The 19,702-nt window shown below is 37.9% G+C and overlaps 1 protein-coding gene across 3 annotated transcripts; it reads left to right on the top strand.

Moving 5' to 3' along the window:
* Window positions 1-465: 465 nt before the first annotated feature.
* Window positions 466-18,057, top strand: LOC115413728 (leucine-rich repeat-containing protein 9-like). Of its 3 annotated transcripts, XM_030126774.1 has the most exons (33): window positions 466-717; window positions 932-1,091; window positions 2,000-2,218; window positions 2,352-2,492; window positions 2,664-2,727; window positions 2,874-2,944; window positions 4,477-4,659; window positions 4,795-4,950; window positions 5,104-5,312; window positions 5,442-5,573; window positions 5,683-5,862; window positions 5,950-6,067; window positions 6,953-7,088; window positions 7,187-7,327; window positions 7,416-7,540; window positions 7,652-7,837; window positions 7,917-8,036; window positions 8,402-8,593; window positions 8,734-8,859; window positions 8,994-9,134; window positions 9,255-9,432; window positions 9,555-9,775; window positions 10,332-10,454; window positions 10,575-10,705; window positions 11,179-11,287; window positions 11,384-11,523; window positions 13,159-13,295; window positions 13,663-13,880; window positions 15,028-15,096; window positions 15,925-16,050; window positions 16,710-16,899; window positions 17,776-17,932; window positions 18,013-18,057. In XM_030126774.1, exons 2-33 carry the CDS (start codon window positions 1,035-1,037, stop codon window positions 18,041-18,043), a joined length of 4,527 nt encoding a protein of 1,508 aa, XP_029982634.1. In that variant the 5' UTR covers window positions 466-717; window positions 932-1,034; the 3' UTR covers window positions 18,044-18,057. The 3 variants fall into 3 exon arrangements, with proteins under 3 accessions (XP_029982634.1, XP_029982633.1, XP_029982636.1); XM_030126773.1 differs by having other exon boundaries at window positions 466-1,091; XM_030126776.1 differs by having other exon boundaries at window positions 466-1,091; window positions 5,959-6,067.
* The last annotated feature ends 1,645 nt before the right edge of the window (window positions 18,058-19,702 follow it).

Below are 19,702 nucleotides of genomic sequence, written 5' to 3' on the forward strand. Positions count from 1 at the left end.
AGTGCAATTTCGTAATCAAAAAAGAAATTTACAACACCTTAATATGTAAGTACATTTTGAAACTGGAGTGAGGTTGATTTTTATTTTTTTTTTTCAACTTTATTGAAAATATATAGGCATACAATACATAGAAATTTTGAACAAACATCAAGATGTCAAAAGGAAAAAGCAACAAAACAAATAAATTGAAATAATGCAAAGAGTTAGATACACAAATAGACAATAAATGATAATTATAAAAACTTAAAATATTGGAGTGAGGTTGATTGTTTTAGTTCAGTGCTCCGGTGGTGACGTCATGGTGTCCGTTGGCAGTGGGTAGAGTCAAATGGTAAAGGCACTTTAATACACAAATAAAGTTGCTGCAGATTCAGGCAGTGACGGTAAAACAGTGCTTACAGACGCCTGTGATTAGCAACCGTGACGTAGCATCACCTGCAACAAAAACGAACAGAGGAGGCTTCATAGTGCACAGAATGTCAAGTGTTGTGTTTTCTCTGTGAGATAAATAATACTCCGTATCTTTTTATGGCTCTGTAAAAAATTATCCTGCAATATGGCGCCCCCGCGTGGTAGTTTTAAGGACTAGCAACAAAGACTAACAGCTCCTTAGCAACCAGACGCTTTTACACTGACACAGGTTGATGCCAAAACACTGCTATTGGACCAGAAAGTATTTGCTAAAGGAGAAGAATTCATATCAGAGCGGGTAAATTTGTCTGCCATGTAAGCTGGGGAAAAACTTTTTATCTCACTGTAAATTATATATAGCACGGACCAAATATCCGTTATGTACTATATTCATAACACTATGCGCCAAGCTAGCTATTAGCATAACTTTGTAAGATAGCAAAGTTAGCATCATATTATGGCGACATGTAATTGCTTTTTATTACTTCCCCCGGCTGCGTTTCCTTTCCTTTGTCCATAGTTTAATTATCACTTACAAAAACTCACAGAAATGAAACGCTGTAGATAATAGAGGGAGATTAATAAACACATTTTCTCAAAGGTAGGTCAGCTGCTGTGAAATTATGATACAGAGCAAGAAACAGAAGCCTCAGAGTGATGAGGAGGTGGTCAAAAAATTGGTGAGTATAATAAAACTAACATTTTTATCAAAATTCTATATCTTTTCTGTGTTTTCTTGTCTTAACCTCATCTTTGACATTACTACTCTAACCACAGAACACAACAGGTTATGTTACAGTTTCAGCTAACCTCTTGAAACCCAAATATGAGATTAACTACATTACACTGTAGGATTCATGCACTTTGGACTTAATTCTGTTGTCCTTATCAGTAGAAGCTTTTTTGAGCCAACTAGTGGTAGCAAAAGCACAATACATTCATCAAGTGTAAAAACTAGATGAAATCCAATAAAATGGAAAGTGCAAAGGTGAAAAGTATTTTCAAGTGTTATGGTCGAAGCTTGTTAATTTATGATTATAATAATAATTGTAGTTTGAAGTTGCATACAAATTTGCCAACTTTTAGGAATAGTAATAAGTCAGGACACTGATCATTAGGTTCTGGTGTGAGGACAATGGGACTGAAATAAATGCAAAGCTGTAGAAGTCATATAGAAAACTCTAGGGTGTTGCAGAGAATAGGCTCTCCAGGGAAATCCAGTGTGCAGTGTGTTACAGGGAACTGAACATGATTGTGCATCATTTCACTCAGGCCAGTAAGCATAAACAGATTGATCCATCAGATAAAAAAGCAACTGTAGTATGGAGAGTGAAGCAAGGAAGATAAATATGTAGATGTGTTGTGTTCCAGCATTGAAATAAACACTTTTTTCCTCATTACACACTGATGATACACCACTGTTATATAGTAAAATCCCATTCCCATTAGAGGAAATTTGTTCAGTGACACATTTTCACACTTATCAGGTCCCACTTATCCAAATGCATACAAAATAAAAGCCTGGGTCTAAGAAAGATATACATTTTTCAGTGCACTTTTCTCTTGCTCTGAATGTTTTTCTTAACAGTGTATGGTCAATGGCGTGTCCTATGAAAAAATTGCACACGAAGGGATCAACATTAGCTCCCTGGAGATCTTTTTCTCCGGTTTCCCCCGCATGGTTGGTCTTTCGTTCTTCCCCAGGCTCTGCCATCTTACTATAGTCGGCCAGAATATAAAACAGATTGAAGGACTTGAGTGTTGTCCTCTGCTCTGTGAACTCTGGGTAGTGGAATGCCATCTGACTGTAAGTCTGTCATTCCAATTTTTAATTTCACAATAATACCATTTTCATCTCAGTCCATAGCTGTAAGAACTGTATGAGATATTGACCCTGACATGTACAGATTAGGATTTTCTCTTCTCTATCTTTGTTGCAGAAAATATCTGGACTGGAAAATTGTCTTCAACTAGAGAAACTCTACCTGTATGACAATAAAATCACTGAAATAAACAATTTGGAAATGCAGATCAACCTGCAAGTCCTGTGGCTCAACAACAACTGCATAACTGAGATACAGGTTTTGGATCTACCCAGCTAATTATCTATCTGTATTTATTTTATCGCTATTATGTGATGTTTTACCCTTTGGCGTTATACAATTTAGATATATCTGTTCATATTATTTCTTTCTCAAAGTAGCAGACCAGTTATTAGTTTTCTGCTTTACATGGTTGTTCTGTCATTTAAGGGCTTGACCAGTCTTCAAAACCTTGAAGAACTAAATCTTTCTGAAAATGAAATTGAAAAGATTGGTAGGTTTTTATGATCCCTTTTCTTCTGCTTATACTGCTTATATGTGTGTGAATTGATTTATTCATTTTTCTTTTCTAAGTCTGATATAGGTTCAGTGTGCTTCTTGAATGAAAAAATAATCAAATGTTTTTTTCTCTTATTTAAGGGCAAAGCCTTGATCTTAATGTCAGTCTTCAGAATATTAATCTATCTGGAAACAAGATCAGATCCTTTAAGGTAAGATTAAAAGCAGAAATATGCTTTTCAGATTGATTCTTTAGAAGTTTTCCAACTTATTTGGAAAAAAAACCCAACTCCTTTAAAATCCTTGGTCTGAAAAAAGGGTATTTCCAGATTCTTGTGAAATGTCAGGGTCTCGGCCAGTTCAGATACTCAATCATTTTTTCAAATGACAATTTTATGAAACCTTCAAGACATATTAAGCCACATAATTTCTTTTTTTTTTCATTCCAGTTTCAATGCTATACAATCATATTACATCTGTGTAAAAAATAACTCTTAAAGAGTTTTTGATGTCTGGGTTTAATGCTTGTTAGGCCGTTATATATTGGAGATGACATTTGCACTGAGCCTTTGTCTTGTTCAAGGTCATACCCACAGGAAACACAAAAACTTATGTGGTTCAAGCTTTAATCGAAGTTAACATCTCAAATCATATTCTTGAAATCCACCTTTTGTCCCACCCTAGGTGGCTTTATAGAAGCTATTATTTTCATTCATTGCCTAGTATATTGCAGGGGCTACAGAATCAAAGATGGGTGTTTCTCAGTCCATCAAAGTGCCTATGCTTTTGTCATGACAATGTGACATTTCTTTTTAGATGTTTAGCTTTTTTGCTTTTCATCACTTGTGAAGTAGGAGCGGGAAGAAAGGGATGGCAAGTTCCAAAGGAAGTATCTTGGCTATTATGGCATGTGTCTAGCATTTACACTTCACTTTCAGAACATGATCAAAGAAACAGAGTCTTCAGAGAGTAGCTTCAACATTACACATAATTTTTTTTTCTTATTTCTCTTATAAAAGTTACCCTATGAATCAGACTGGTGTTCACAGTGTCAATCCTACCACTTTACTCTTTCTATCTACTGGTAATTCAGTAATTAGTGGAGATTTTCCTTTTTTTTTTTTTTTTTTTTTTTTTTTACATTTTATTTATTGAGCATCAATGTTACATGGTGCATATCTGCACATGGCACATAGTGTTCACATAACAATCATAGAAGTTCCTTCAAACAATGCTCTCTCTTTTTTTTCTTTTTTTTTCTTCTCATAATTCACTCCCATTAATCTAAATTGCCCATAGGTGTGAATGTGAGAGTGATTGTTTGTCTCTGTATGTCAGCCCTGTGATGAACTGTGACATGTCCAGGGTGTACCCCGCCTTCGCCCATAAGTAGCTGGGATAGGCTCCAGTACCCCTGTGACCCTAGTGAGGATAAAGTGGGTGCAGATAATGAATGAATGACTGAATTCACCCCCACTCCCCCAAGAATATACAGGACAACAATCCACAAAAAGAAAAAATAAATAAAATAAAAACAAAGCATGTACATATACATAGGTTCACCACTGTCATAGCCATGTGGTATACGTTATGATTTACAAGTGCAAATGCATGAGTAGCATCTTTGGCATCTTTTTGATCAAGTACATAAATATGCCATATCAATGCATATGTTGAATTCCCAACAAAGCAAATGCATTGATGTGAAGATTAAAAGAAACTGTGTTGTCTTTTGTTGTAACAGGAGCTGACCATGCTCGCCCACTTACCCAATCTGAGAGAGTTAGCACTGCAGGACCACACATCAACCCCAAATCCAGTTTGTCTGCTCTGCAACTATGCCACACATGTTCTTTATCACATGCCAGGTCTCCAGTACCTCGATACCTATGAGGTCTCGGGAACGAAAGTCAAGGAAGTAGCCGAGGTGCTGAAAAGTAACATTAACTGAGTTCATATAACAATCATCATTCATTGTCTTGATTGTATTGCGCATCCATGCATTGTGTTTGACCTGCTACAGTGTTTATCCCTCTGAAGTGTTAATTCTGTGTTTTTCTAGGCCACTGTAATGAAGAAAATGATGTACTACAACATGCGTGTGCGCACTGCTCATAGGGACCTTGCAGAAATCAAGTTAAGCTTGACAGAGAAGAAGAAAATACTGTTACAGATACCTGAAGAATCCATCAGAACAATCAACTATACCCTGAAAAATGTACTATAGAAATATGTTATAGTGGATTTTAGCAGCTGCAATAAGACATGTATTATTATTGCCAGTGTTATTTTGCCATTGTTTACAGCAGCTGATTCTGTGCTCATTTAGATTCATAGGATTGCACTTTTGTTTTTTTGTACATGTTCCTAGCTTGAACGCGACCTCTCCAATGTGCAAGTTGGCCGTAAGAAGTCCACCTGCACAAAGGATGATGGACCACCTCATCGGGTGGAGGGTTTGACTGACAGAGATGACCAAACCACTGACCTCAATCTTGATCCTAATATGGAACAAAAAATACTCAACAAGATGGATGCTCTGAGGGAGAGACTGGCGGTGTGGACCAAGAGGACTGATGAGTCAGTTTGTGTATTTAAATACAGAGAAATGTTCTAGCTTCAGAAATTTGGATTTCAAACCATGCAGAATTTTTTTTTTTTTCATAAATCAATCAATAGGAAATGATTAATAATTACTTTACTATTTAGGATTGAAGCCTTGCATGAAAAGGAAGTAGCTCAGGTCGAAAACAGTATGGATTATACTGTCCAGTTTCTCCTGATGGGGCTAGAAAGTGTTGGAAATATTCGTTTAGAAGAAGGCTGCTCCACAGACTCTTGGTAATTAGTTTCCCTTTTTATTGTAGCCACATCTATCGAGACTGTGAGAGAGTATAAATCGCTGACACACCTCACTCAACTCACAGTTTTTATTTCATTTGTAAAACAGGTTTACTCTCTGTTGCGACCTTCTTCTTTCCCGCTTCTCTCATTCGGACTACAAGGCTCATGGCATTACTGGTATTAAGACCAATAGAGTCATTCGTATTCAAAACAGTGCTTTGAGGCTTCGATTCGAGGAGAAGCTCCATGCACTGATCATGGGGGATGAATCTGGAATCGTTGCACAGTAAGTTCAATTTAACTGTCCTCAGTGTCCTAACAGAACCATCTGATGTCAGTTATTGTGTTTCTAATCTGCTTGTGTTTTAAATAGGAATTACAGACGACGGCTGGAGTACTTGTTTTATGTTCCTGACCCCGAAAAGAACTCTGAAAAGGAAGAAATTTTGGACGTTTTAGAGGGTGGCTTTAAAACAGCAAAACAGTATGAGGTAAATTGTAGAGGGCTTTCTTTAAAGCAAGGGTGTCAAACATATGACCCAGAGGCTAAAACTGGCCCCCAAAAGGATCCAATCCAGCTTGTGAAATGCAAAAATTACATTGACAATATTAACAATCAAGGCTGTCAAAATCATTTTAGTTTAGGGGTCAATACATACAGAACAATTTGATCACAAATAAAATACTAGCATAATATCCTAGAAATAATGACAACTCTAAAATTTTCTCTTTGTTTTAGTGTAAAAAAGTAAAATTACATTACATTTTTTACATTTACAAACTATTCTTTTACAAAAAATTTGAAGAACCTGAAATTTTGTTTAAAAATGTATGTAATTTTTATATTATTCTGCTTGTTACTAAATGTGTTGTGTCTATGTAGATCCACAGTGATCTGTAAGTTGTAATGTACATGTGTAAGTGATAAACTGAAAAATAATATTCTTAAAATTGCACTTATTTTTCTGAAGAAATTTTAGGTTGTTCGTGTCATTCACCTTTTTTTAAAGGATAGTTTGTAAATGTAAACACTTCATTCATGTCATTTTACTTTTCTTTCTTTTACTTCTCTCTGAAACATACAGACCATTTTGGAATTAGCATTGTTTATAACTTATTATGTTATTATTTTACTGGTCATACCTACTTAAGATCATATTGGGCTGAATGTGGAACCTGAACTAAATGAGTTTGACACCCCTGCTTTAAAGACTCCTCATATCATCTATGCCATCACTCAGAATATTTTCACCTCAGAAATGAATGCACTTGTGTGAACATTTACTGCCGCAAACCACATTAATTCATTTTTTCCCCAGTGTTTTCGTTTCGTTTTCAAAATAATGCTGACTTATTCCATATTGACCTTAAACTAGGCCTTGGGAAGAGAGGGTGCTATTCCTTTGTCTAATAGCCTGAGTGTGATTGATCAGCCCAGAGTCGAGTATTCACTCCTCAAGGCCGGCAAAGGAGGCCACAGGCAAAGTATAGACAGATCACCCTTCAGACAAGGTGAGATTTTAGACAGTATTATATCCTTTCATTCTCTTTGCCTTTGATTTTTTCCCCCTCACAAAAATAACAAAATGCTATCCTTTTTATCTTCGTAGGTCAAGTTATTATTTCCAAAGTGTACGTGGGAAACAGCATGCCTATCCAAGAGGGCGAACCTGTGGACAGGAACCGCTATCCCACTGTCTTTTCTGTGTATCGCAATATAGGCGCTAAACACAGAAATCCAGTGAATGATGGTATGCTGCAATTCAAAGGAATGAAAATAACCGCTTTTGTCCTTTATTGTGGCACAACAATATTTAATCTTTGTGTGTTTTCATTTAGAGAGACCTCACTCTGCCAAAGCACACAGTGGACTGGAGTGCAGTCTTCGACAAAGACAGTGGTTTATGTTTGACAATGAGCTCGTCTTGCCGGAGTACGTTGTGTTTTTTGAATACATTGCAGAGGTAATTCATTCGTAGGGTCATAGTTTATAGTTCTATAAGTGTAACACTCTACAAATCCTTGGACTAAAAAAGGTTTGCTTTTCTTTAAACCTTTGTATGCTCTGTTATTAGGACCAAGGGAAAACTACACAGTCAGTGTGTAGCACAGAAAGAGATGATACTTCTTCCAACGATATTATCTTGGACAAAGATGTCCTCAACATGGAACCTGTGTCGAAACCACAGCCCCGATTGTTGAACTTGAGTGATAAAATCTTGCTTCAGGTTGCTCAGGCCAATGTTCTAAGTCAGATAACAGTAAGTATTGTGTCTCTTTCAAATGCATGTTAATCTGATGCTGTTTCATAACTCGAATGCCCGCATATTAAATCCCCAGATACTCAACCTCCATGGAAACAGACTGAACAAGCTAAAGGACATTTCTCGTCTAATGGCTCTGAGGCATCTTACCATCAGCTTCAATGACTTCACACGCCTGGATGACATTGGTCACATGGTAAGAGGGACATGGGGAAAATGAAGTGGCATTCACTAATGAATAATTTCTTTAATTTGGAGTTTTATGTGGAAACAGAAGGCAGCAGCACTTACTAAATTACTTACCATAACTCTTGGACCAAATAGTGTGAGATTAGAGTGGCAACAGAACTTTTGTGTTTAAAGGGGTAAAAAGGAGAAGGAGTATCTAGCATCTAATATCAGTTAAAGTTGCCATATATCATATGGTAACCAAAAATTTTTAAATGCTGTATGGAACGATAGATGTGTATATTTTCAAGCCTTACTGGTGTGTACTTTTATACATTATACTGGCACCATTTTTTTCTTTATGCTGTAATGTCACTTATTCTCTCTTCATAGCTTAACCTTGAGTTTTTAGATGCAAGCTATAACCGCTTAGAGACTCTAGAGGGGCTGAGAGGGTTGGGAAAGCTCAAACAGCTTGATGTGCGCTGGAACATGTTGACCAAGGCCAGAGAAGATTCGGCTGTTCTGAGAGAGCACACGCCTGTTCTATTAAAGCTTGACTCCCGTCATAATCCCTGGAAAAGGGTAGGTGATGTAATAATGAAATATAAACAGTATGAAGCTATTGTTATTTCATAGGTCACAAAATACAAACATACAGTGTATACTGTTAACCTTGAATTAAAAACAGTAAAGGCACAGTGAATCTGTTTTGTGTCCTCCAGCCAGATTCAGTAAGAATGACCATACTGGGCCGTCTCCCAACCCTAACACACCTCGACGATGTGCTGGTAACAGATGAAGAGACTGTTGAAGCTGATCAACTGGCAGCAGAGTCACAAATTAACCAGGTTCAGATCTTGGAGATTTAAAATATTTAAAATGTTAATTTGTGATATTTCTTTTTCTTAGGGCTTGTCTTCAGTTAGTTAAATAAACTGTCCTGTGGACGAGTGAATGACTGTAATATACTTTGTCATTCCAGGCATGTGTTTTAGCTCACTCGCGTACAAACAGTGAACGTCCCAGAAGTCTCAGTCTGCTGTCAACAGCCCAGCTCCTATGTCTCCTCACTCAGGAAACCTGGAGCCTCAGCCAAGAGCTGGAGTCAGACTGGGCTGCAAAGGTGAGCTTCAGGTGGCATCATATTACTGACATAGTGTTTATGAATAAAAATAGTACATTATTAGCAGTATGATAATTATTACTGTATTTTATTGTGCTTGTGGTCCTGAATTTTGATCAGGTAACAGTCCTGAACCTTGATAGCCAGAGGATTTCTAAGGTGACCAATCTAAATAACCTGGTTAACCTGCGCTGGGCTTCCTTCAATGATAATGACATCTCTGAAGTCGAGGGTCTTGACAGTTGCCAGAAGCTGGAGGAACTTTCCTTCAACAATAACAGCATCAGCACACTTAGTGGTCAGTGACACTGTCAGTTTAACAGTGAAATAAAATCACATCATTGCCAAATGTTTTAAAAAGAGGTTGCTTTAACAGAACAGCCACAATATTTTTTGTGTCTTTTTTGTGGTTTCTTCCAGGCCTTTCTAAGCTGCATTGCCTCAATAAATTGAGTCTAGATGGAAATCAGCTGTCCTCTCTGGATGCTTCAGTCTTAGAGCAACTGCCCAACCTGTCCTTTCTGTCAGTGGAGAACAACTATATCAGTTCCCTTCATGGCATTCAGAGGGTCCGATCCCTCCTTGAACTCTACATCGGCAACAACCAGATTTCCACATCACGAGATATATATTATCTGAAAGTGAGCATTTCATTCATTCATTCATTCAAGCTTTATTAAGGACACAAAAACTAAGTCCATAGGATAAGATAAAAAAAACATACACAATGAAGAAGAAAAGAAATAGCATAAATCCATATGTTACTTACACATAAAGGCTTGATTGCCAGTGAGACCACATTTTAGATGTAAACCTTACAGAACTAATCTTGGGACAGACCAGGGCTTGTACAATTGAATTAGAAAATTTTATAACTCTGCACATGAATGAATAAATAAAATGCCATATTGCAGCCACATAGCATCAAACACCACAATCCACAAACATCTGACTGGCACTATAATGTCTTGGAACCCTCAGCAGTATCCTCATGGAGTCATTATAAGCAACCACTAGTTTGTGCATGGATCTCTTTTTGTAGCTGCGCCACAAGTGCGCAGTATCTAGAGGAGAGCAGAAGGTTCTGAAAAGTGTAGTTTTTACATTAGCAGAACACATATGGAACCTACATTAACTTAGATTTGAAATTATTTGAGATTTTCACCCCATGTTTATGATACTGTCACTTTTTTTCAGGGGTTATCAAACCTCATCATTCTGGATTTGTATGGGAATCCATTGGTTGAGCGACTGGAAAACTATCGGATATATGTGGTGTTTCATCTATCCTCCCTGAAAGCTCTGGATGGGGTTGCGGTGGTGTGTATCAGCAACAGAGAACAAATTGAACAAATCAGCTTGGTCTAACAGAACAGTAATCATAACATAATAATAATGATAACTGAACCCAGTGTGTTCTGTTTGGGTTGTATTCGTCAGGAGGGAAATGAGTGTAAAGATGCAAAGGACATGTTTGAGGGAAGATTAACAGTGGACATGGTAGCTGAGAAGCTGGGTCTCTCTAACCCCACAGACTTACCGTACCTAAACCTGCAGTCCTGCTCAATCAGGTGGGTCTAAAAACACTCAAAAGAGTAAAGTCAAGAATATAATTAATATATAATACAATACAGTTGCAGAAAAAAAATATTAGACCATCAAAAGTCATCAGAAACAATGATTCTGCAATCCAGTACTAACTCCTGTGTGTATCATGTGACCAAAACAGACAGAAAAGAAAACATGGAATGCCTAAAAGCACTGTTTTTGGCAGTACAATGCCATAGCTATTGATGTAAGAACTTAAGTGATTTTGGTTATTTTCAAGAAAACATGGAAAATGGCTAGATATCAGCTCTGAAATTAAACTCCTATGAGCTATTTTTGTTGTTGTCATTATATTTGTCCAAACAAATGTACCTTTAGTTGTACCAGGCATTAAAATGAACTAGAAATTGAAGAAAACAAGGGGTGGTCTAATAATTTTTTCCACGACTGTATATACTAATTTTGAAAGGTATTTTTTGTCATTTCTTCCTTACAGGAGGGTTGATCTGACTCCAGCTGAACTGTTCTGTAACCTACGCAGTGTCAACTTGAACCACAACAACCTCACCTCCTTCTCAGGCCTCATTTACCTGCCAAATGTTAAAGTACAAAAGGACACTAAATATCAAATGTGTGCAGACTGGCTACAAAATGGATATTTTTTCATATACTAAAAGTTTAATTTCCAATGTCATCGACAGCATCTGTGCTTGAACTACAATCAAATCGAGTCCATCCTGCCGAAACGGAAAACTCGAGCTCATCTGACAAACAGACAGATACTGCACAATAAAGTCCGCTCCAGTGGCTATGGGCAGCAGGGCCAATCCAAAGGCAACAGGTAATACGGCAATGTTTTTTCAGTAATTTACATGAATGAATGGTCATATTGATGCTGTGGAATAAAACTGTAAAATACACAGAGTAGCCGTAGAGTAAGAGAAGTAGAATCACGTCTGAATCTGAATATCAGCTGGTAATTATAGTGATCATGTATTTAACCCTCCTACCTGTCTGAAATGCCTATCATCTGGCAAAGCTCCTTTCAGAGAGGAGATTTTCTACAGCCATAAATACAGTAGTGGGGGCAGAATTTGGCTCAAACCATTTAGATAGATAGATAATAGATGTACTTAATTGATCCCAAACTGGGAAATTACAGTGCAGCAGCAGCATGGCACACAGTGGAAAAAAACTGAAAAATAGAGCACAAGACCAAGCACACTATACAGAATAAATTGGATAAACTGGAACTGGATAAAAAAAAACACAAAACAAACAACGACTGGATAATTAAACTGTAGCGTACAAAAATAAGCTGTAACATGCAAAATAAACGGTAATGTGATGAAGGTGTAAAATGACTTTTAAGAGCATTTAAGTTACAGTTTGCTGAAATCTAATCACATGGTTTTTGCACAGGGACACACCTCACATATAAACTTTAAAAATCATTTTACCTGTTTATTTTTTGGTTTTGAGGGTCTTCGACAATTTTCTGGCATAAATGTCTCCATTCTTCTTTATTAAAACAACTGAATAAAACCGAAAACAGAAATGTCATATTTTATCATCAATTCCACATCATTTTCTAATGTTGGGGATTTGGCTCTTGATGATAATCTCATTTCATTCATTAGCAGCAATTTTTATTTCTATTTAGTTATAAAATTTGTGGATTTAGTCATAGTGGTATTTATGTTATTTGTATTAAATCTGCCCAGGCTATTTTTTTTTGTTTACACAGCCTGTAATGCAAACAGAAATACAGTTTTTATTTATGTGTTTCAGGGTTTGATGCCAATTATTATCTCTTCCTCTTTATTAGTTGAATGTGCATAAATATATTATTATTAGTAAACCTAAGAAGCTGCAAAAAATAAACACAAAAAGACAATTTAATCATTACTCTCTGCTATTTGTCGAACAATTGACTGTCAGTCAAAATGGATTTAGTATGACAGTCTGAATTATTACATTGCTTCGAAGCCTGACGTATCAACTGAACTTGTGGCCTGTAGCCATTAGGGGGCAGCACTGACCAGTCAATATATAAACTTTTTTTGGATTGTTTTGTCTATGTTTGTCTATATAAAAAAATCAGCCAGCTCTGTCATAAATCCTCACTGTATGTACTATATACATGTTTCAAGACATGTATAAAATTGTTATAAAATTTGTCAATATTTGTACTTACTTCATATATTATTACAGATATAATTTGAGTATTAAATGTTGATGATGATTATGTAACACTGTGATAGATGGAACGATCCTCAGTGTCTTTTCTTATGGAGAAACCAATCCTTTCATAATGCCGTTATAGATAGGCCTTTGTCTGCTCTGTCTGTGATGTCTGTGATTATGTAGTCCACACCTGTGAGGTCTGACAAGTTAAATGAGGCAGCAGGAGGCACAAAGAGATGTGCTTTTAATCACAGAAGTCACAAACTGTTATTCTGTGCTGGTATTTAAGGGATCCCGGGCCCATTGGGAGTCTGGAACCACTGATGGGGAGCCTGGAGGTGCTGCATTTGAGTCACAATGGCATCTCCAATATGGCCAATCTGCAGCTCAGCAGGCTAACAAATCTTAAGGCACTCTTCCTTCAAGGTATGTATGGCTGACGCACCACCCCTCCTTCACAAAGCCTGTTAAAAATGCAGTGTATAGAACCTGTGAAAAGGCAAATGCTGAGGCCAAGTCTCCGATAGACCTCCCATAGACCAAGGCCACGTGGGAGATGAGACTTCAAGAAGAGACTAACTGGCGTTCTTTTCAACAGCTTTCGATGGCTTTTGCTTTGTGTGTCCATGAATATATTTATACAGCATGAAAACGCTGCCTTTTTAAAATTTATTATTTGAAGTAGGGCACCTGTTTGGCTGTGTGTCTGGAGATATTTAACTGCTTAGAGTTTTATAACAGACTGGCTGTATTGATGGAAATATCTTATTATTATTATATATCCTTTCTTTAGGTAACGAAATCACCCAGGTAGAGGGCCTGGAGGGACTTCATCAGCTAAGGGAGCTTGTGTTAGACAAGAACCGGATCAAAACCTTTGCAGAGAACTCTTTCATAGCCCAGACTGTTCTGTTAGAACTGCACCTAACTGAGAATAGGATCAGGGAGCTCAACCACCTTGATCCTCTGATTGAGCTCCGCAAGCTCTTCCTTGGCACGAACAAGCTGCAGGTATTCTTCAGTTCAGTTTCAATTTATTTCAAAAATGCAACAAAACAAACAAAATAATCCTAATAATCCTCAGCCTCTCAGTCTGCATCTCCTTCTCACCAAGGGCAAGTGATTTGCACTTTTGCCGCCCGTTGCCCTTCCCCTTCACTTCCTAAATGTTTTCATGTATTCAATTAAGACATAAAATACAGCAATCATCCCAGCACAGCGGTTCTCACAGTGGGGGCATCGTTGAATCAAAGCCAAGACGAACCATAAACCTGGGAATGAGAGAAACATCCCCATGCCCTGTTGCGTGCCCAACCTCTCATGAGATTTATGAGAGCTCACATATGTAATCTCTCCCATCAGCTGCCTCTGCCCTCCAAACACTAAAATTATGAAAGGTTCAGCCCTGATGCATATGTTATCAATGTGTCATGGGTCATAGGCAGTGGGGAAAAAATAAAACAAGGGTAGGGAGTAACAAAAAAACCTCAGTGATCTTAAGAATATTTCTTTCTCCAACACATGTTATTGAAGTTAATGAAAAGGAAAAAGGCTAAATGAAAATAAAATGTCAACTAAAACAAAGAAAAAATTAAAGGAAATGAAAACTAAATAAAACATAAGTCAGTTTTGTTTTCATTTTCCCTCCGTATTAATATTTTTTTGGTGCACAACAAAAAATGTTTCTGGATTATTAAAAGCACTTTATTTGCACTATTGGCCTACACAGACTTTAATGGGCAACAAACAGAAAGCCTTATCTAAAATATGACGAGTATGAATAAAAATAAATTATAATGATTTAGAACAAAGATGACACAGAAAAATAAAATGTCTTTACACCGTTTACGACATTTAATATAGGTTTTGTAAAGCATACAGTATTTCCTGTCATACATTGTTTCATCTTATGTTTTTAAGCTTCCATGAATCCATAAATCACCTTTTCTCATGACACCTGAAATACTAGCAATACAAAAAAATTTACAGAAATTGAACACTAGTCAATTCGTCAAAATAAAAATATAAACCAAACTTACTACTTATTCACATATAAATCTAACTAGAACTAAAATGAAATCAAACTTATTCCATTAAATAGAAAATCATAATAATGAAAATGTCAAACGTGTATTAACTCTGTTCTCTGTATTTTAAGGACATCAAAGAGCTTGATAAACTAAAGGGACTCCCTTCACTGACTGAGCTTTCTATTGTTGGCAATGCTGTAAGTATTAAGTATTATATTTGTGTTTTAAACATAACAGCAGTAGGATTGGCTGTACATAGACATCTTCTACTCCTTTTATAGCCCTTATGAACTATTTTAGCCACAAATTATCGAATGACTTTACAGACTCACTATCTCACTTTCACAATCCAAAACACAAACACAGCATAACTGTGGCTCCAAATTAAGTGATTACAAGATGGGCCGTCTGCTGCGCATAACACTGGCCAGCATCAGAGACAAATCCGTTGACCAAATGGCAGGACACTATTGACCGGGTTACACCACCCATCTGGAGCTTATGGATCAGGCCTGAACAGAGCCTGTAGCCCAGGGCCTCCCTCTCATCCACAGCCCCAACGTGCAGCTGTGGTAGCCTCTTTACTGCTTGACCCCATCCCCCGTCTCTTCCCATAGGGGGTTTTGTACTGTGCCAGGGGGCAGGGGCCAACAGCTACCCTTGACACAATACTTCCTGCTGTTGACCACTTGAGATCGCTGCTTCACCCATGTATTCCAGCCAAAATCAGTCCTCTCTGCTGCACTGGACGTCAGTTGGCACACACTAAGTTTTTCATAGCAGCAGTGTCATGCAGGAACATGCAGTTCTGGACAGGCTGGATTTGGACCCTGGCCACAGGGTGAGCTCAGCTGGGATGGGAGATATCTGCTGCTGTCCACTGGGTCACTGGAATAGATGTAGACAGCAATATGACCATGTTTGTCCCAGGACTGGGTTTATTCAGGCTCCAAAATTTAAATTGCCGTGTTGGATCACCACAATTTTAGTATTTTTATCAAACAAGGGCTTTTGTTGTTTTCCAGGTGGCTTGCAATCCTCTCCATAGACCAGCAGTGGTGCTCCATCTCTCTCAGTTACAGGTTCTGGATGGAGTGACAATAACTCTGGAGGAACGGACCAGGGCTGAACTCCGTGGTGCAGATGCTCCAGTGAGAACACACAGCACACAACATGAAACCCACTGTATTTCATTAAAGACAAACCCACAAAAGGATACAAGGTTTTTTGGGGACATGGTTATGAGGCCCTCATAATCAAAATACTGTAGGAAGTAGAAAAGAAGCAAAATGACAAAAGTTAAACAAGTCAACACAACCCCTCTGCTTGTTAGTCATAGATGTGGATATGACAGCAGAGATCCTGGGTTTTCTCATTGAAAACACAAACCACTCTCTATTGACTGGTATGACTGCCAGCTCAGTTTGCAGTCTAATTCCGTAGCTGCTACAGCTTTTGTATGAAAGTGTACATTATGATTAATAAGTAGTAATTGCTTTTCGACTATAAGTTGCTTATATATATGGAACAAAAAGCAATTGAATACCAATCCCCTGCCATGTGAGTGGGTGGAACGCACTCACTATGGGAACAGCAGTAGTAACTGGGAAGTGGAGAAAATAAAAACCATTGCAGAGTTAAGATGTGCATGTTAATGAGGGCAAACTGTGCCACAAGAGACAAGAGACAGCCTAAGAGATCATTTGAACCAATACCTGAATAACTGCTGATGTCTTCCAATATAATTCTCTGCTGAAGAATTATTCCTGTCTCCCTTATGCTCAGTATTATTTTAATCTTTCTCCTGCAGCCATGTCTCCAGTACCATGGCGCTCCTCTTTCTACCACTGAAATAAACTTACCTGGATTACTACCCCTCATGCCCCGTAACGCCCCTCTGAGAGGACTCAACGTAAGTGGAGGACTACAACACATCATGCATGGACACGATATCCTACAAAGTAATGTGGACGAGGCTCAGCCACATTACACATACAAGCGTGAGTGTTATGCCCCCTCTTACAGATCATTACTTGGTTATTAAAAGCAGTACTGCTGATCAGTGTGATTTGGATTAACGGCGTGTATACTTTAAACTGTGACCTTCAAAGTAAAGCAATACCGGATTAATATTCATAATCTATAGAGAAATGGACTGTCATGTTTATGATATAGTAAAGAGAACTGACTTGTCATTGACCCTCTATACCAGGGGTGTCAAACCCATTTTAGTTCAGGGGCCACATACAGCCTAATATGATATAAAGTGGGCCGGACCAGTAAAATAATATAAATAGGATAAGAACTTTTGAGTGAAAAAGTAAAATTCTGTAATGAAAATGTTTAAATCTATGAACTGTACTTGAACATAACATGAACAAATTTGAACAACCTGAAAATTCAAAGTGCAACATTAACAATATCACACCTTAGTTTATAATTTATACATGTGCACCACAACATACAGATCACAGTTTTCTACAAATACACAAAACATTTAATAACAGGGAGAGTATTTTTAAAATTCCACATACTCTTAATATGACATTTCAGGTGATTCACATTTTTTGTAAAAGGCTAGTCTGTAAATGTAAACATTTTTGTGAAATGTAAGGGTTTTTTTACACTAAAACAAAGAGAAAAATTAGCAGTTTTCATTATTTATAAATTATTAATGATAGTGTTTTACTGGTCTGATCCACTTTAGGTTGAATTGACCTAAAATGATTCTAACATCTTTGATAGTTAATATCTTGAGTGTAATTTTTGCATTTCACAAATTCATCCCACGAGCCAGATTGAAGGCTTTGGCGGGCCGGATTTGGCCCCTGGACTGGATGTTTGATGCCTGTGCTCTATACCTTTTGCAATTTCAGACAAGAAGCACAAACAAAGTAATGCTACTCGCAGTGGCCAAACTGAGATTACCCTCAGACAAAGTCGGAGAACAGGAAACACCCTGCCAACCACAGGCCTCCTTCCTGAAGGGAACAGAGTCGGTATGATGTATTCCAATCAGGAGCCAGACAGCAGGTTGGTTTTGGTTTTCAATTTGTCAGATCTCTTTTAAAATTATACACTAGACTGAATTTTCTAATGCTCGTTGTTTCCAGATTTCCAAATGGTGGGAAACCTCCACCATAGGCCTTGAGCACAAGGCCTAGGCCCTGGCAGGACATAGGCCTTGCCAGGGAGGCTACAATAATTACTTTATCTATTTTAAGGACTAGACTGGATAGGAGCTGAGATAAAAATTCAGTGTATGAACCAGGAGCAGGGTACACTACGACAAACAACATAGGCTGGGGTGTTGTACAGGCTGGGTGAGAAAGACTAAGATCAAGACTTTCAAATGAGTTAATATTTGGCTTAGGTTTAGGATTTAATTGTAGAGCTCCTCCTCCTCCTCTGCTTGAGTGTGGAGGACTGTGATTATTAAGGTGACGAGGGGGAGGAGCTTCATTTAAGGACACATACTCATCCTGATGAAGCCAGGTTTCTGTTAAACAGAATAAATCAATTTGATGATCTGACTTTAGTATCATTTATTAGTACAGTTTTGGATGTTAAAGACCTAATGTTCAGGCCACATTTTATTTTCTGGTGCTTTCGAAGAGTAGTGTTCATTTATATTAGGTTTTTGAGTAAAGCCCTTTTCCTCATTAACTCAGCTATGTTACATTTTGGTGGTAGGGGGACAGACAGACGGTCTCTATGGTGTTTACAGTTCTAGGTAACCGCATCCTGGTATCAACTCTGGGTCAAGGTTTTGGGTCACTAATAAACCTGGCCAGATTTTTGGAAATGAGCAGCATCATCCAAAGTGGGACGTATGCCATCTCTCCTAATCAAACCAGGTTTTCCCCAAAATGTCCACCTATTGTCTACAACATTTATGTTGTTTACTGGACACCACCTAGACAGCCAGTGTTTCATTGATGACATGTGACTAAACATGTAATCACTGGTCAGATTAGGAAGGGGACTGAAGACAACTACGGAGTCTGACATATTTTAACATAATGTGTAGACCCACAAAACCAAAGACTAAGTGATAACCAAATGAATGGGGGGACAAAATAAATCAGAATACAGTGCTGGTCTTTTCATTTAAGGATAATACAGGAAGATGAAAATGGAGCTATTGACTCTTCAGAGGTCACAACCAAACTGAACAGTGAGTTTCAACCTCCTTATATCCACACCCACCCAGAACAATTACCCTCAGCTGTGGTGGAAACACAGGTGAATCCACTCACACCTGAACAATAGAACCTGAAGGCCATCTGTCTGGAACAGATGGTAAAACTAGAAAAGCAGTCTGAGAGCTCAGACCTCCGCCAAGGCAGATGAGTCCCACTCCCCTCCCCCCCGTCCCCCAATCACCACCAAATTTGAATCATTTGTTCCATGTGCCAGTATCAACATTTCCTGAAAATGTGCCTTTCTCTGTTTTTATTCAAACAGAAGTCCTACTTGAACAGACTGGCAGAGGTCCGACAGTTCTTCAAGCGACATGAGGTCATCAGTGATATACACATCAAAGTGGTTTTAGATAGTATTAATATTACAAACTGTCAACATCAGAAGGACAAGGTCGATTAATAAGCAATAAGAGTGACTTAAAACAGCAACCAACAAACCACATTTTCAATGTTGTACAGAAAATGGACAAGCCCATCACTGGTTATGACCAGTCTACCTAGTGGCCATAAATAATTTAAGGTTCTTTAAAAGGACTAGATGTTGCAATCCCTGGTGTTTGCACTACTTCTAATTCAGAGATCTTGATGGCTGCTAAGA

This window comes from Sphaeramia orbicularis, chromosome 22 (assembly GCF_902148855.1).
Source record: "Sphaeramia orbicularis chromosome 22, fSphaOr1.1, whole genome shotgun sequence".
NCBI classification, from domain to species: Eukaryota; Metazoa; Chordata; class Actinopteri; order Kurtiformes; family Apogonidae; genus Sphaeramia; species Sphaeramia orbicularis.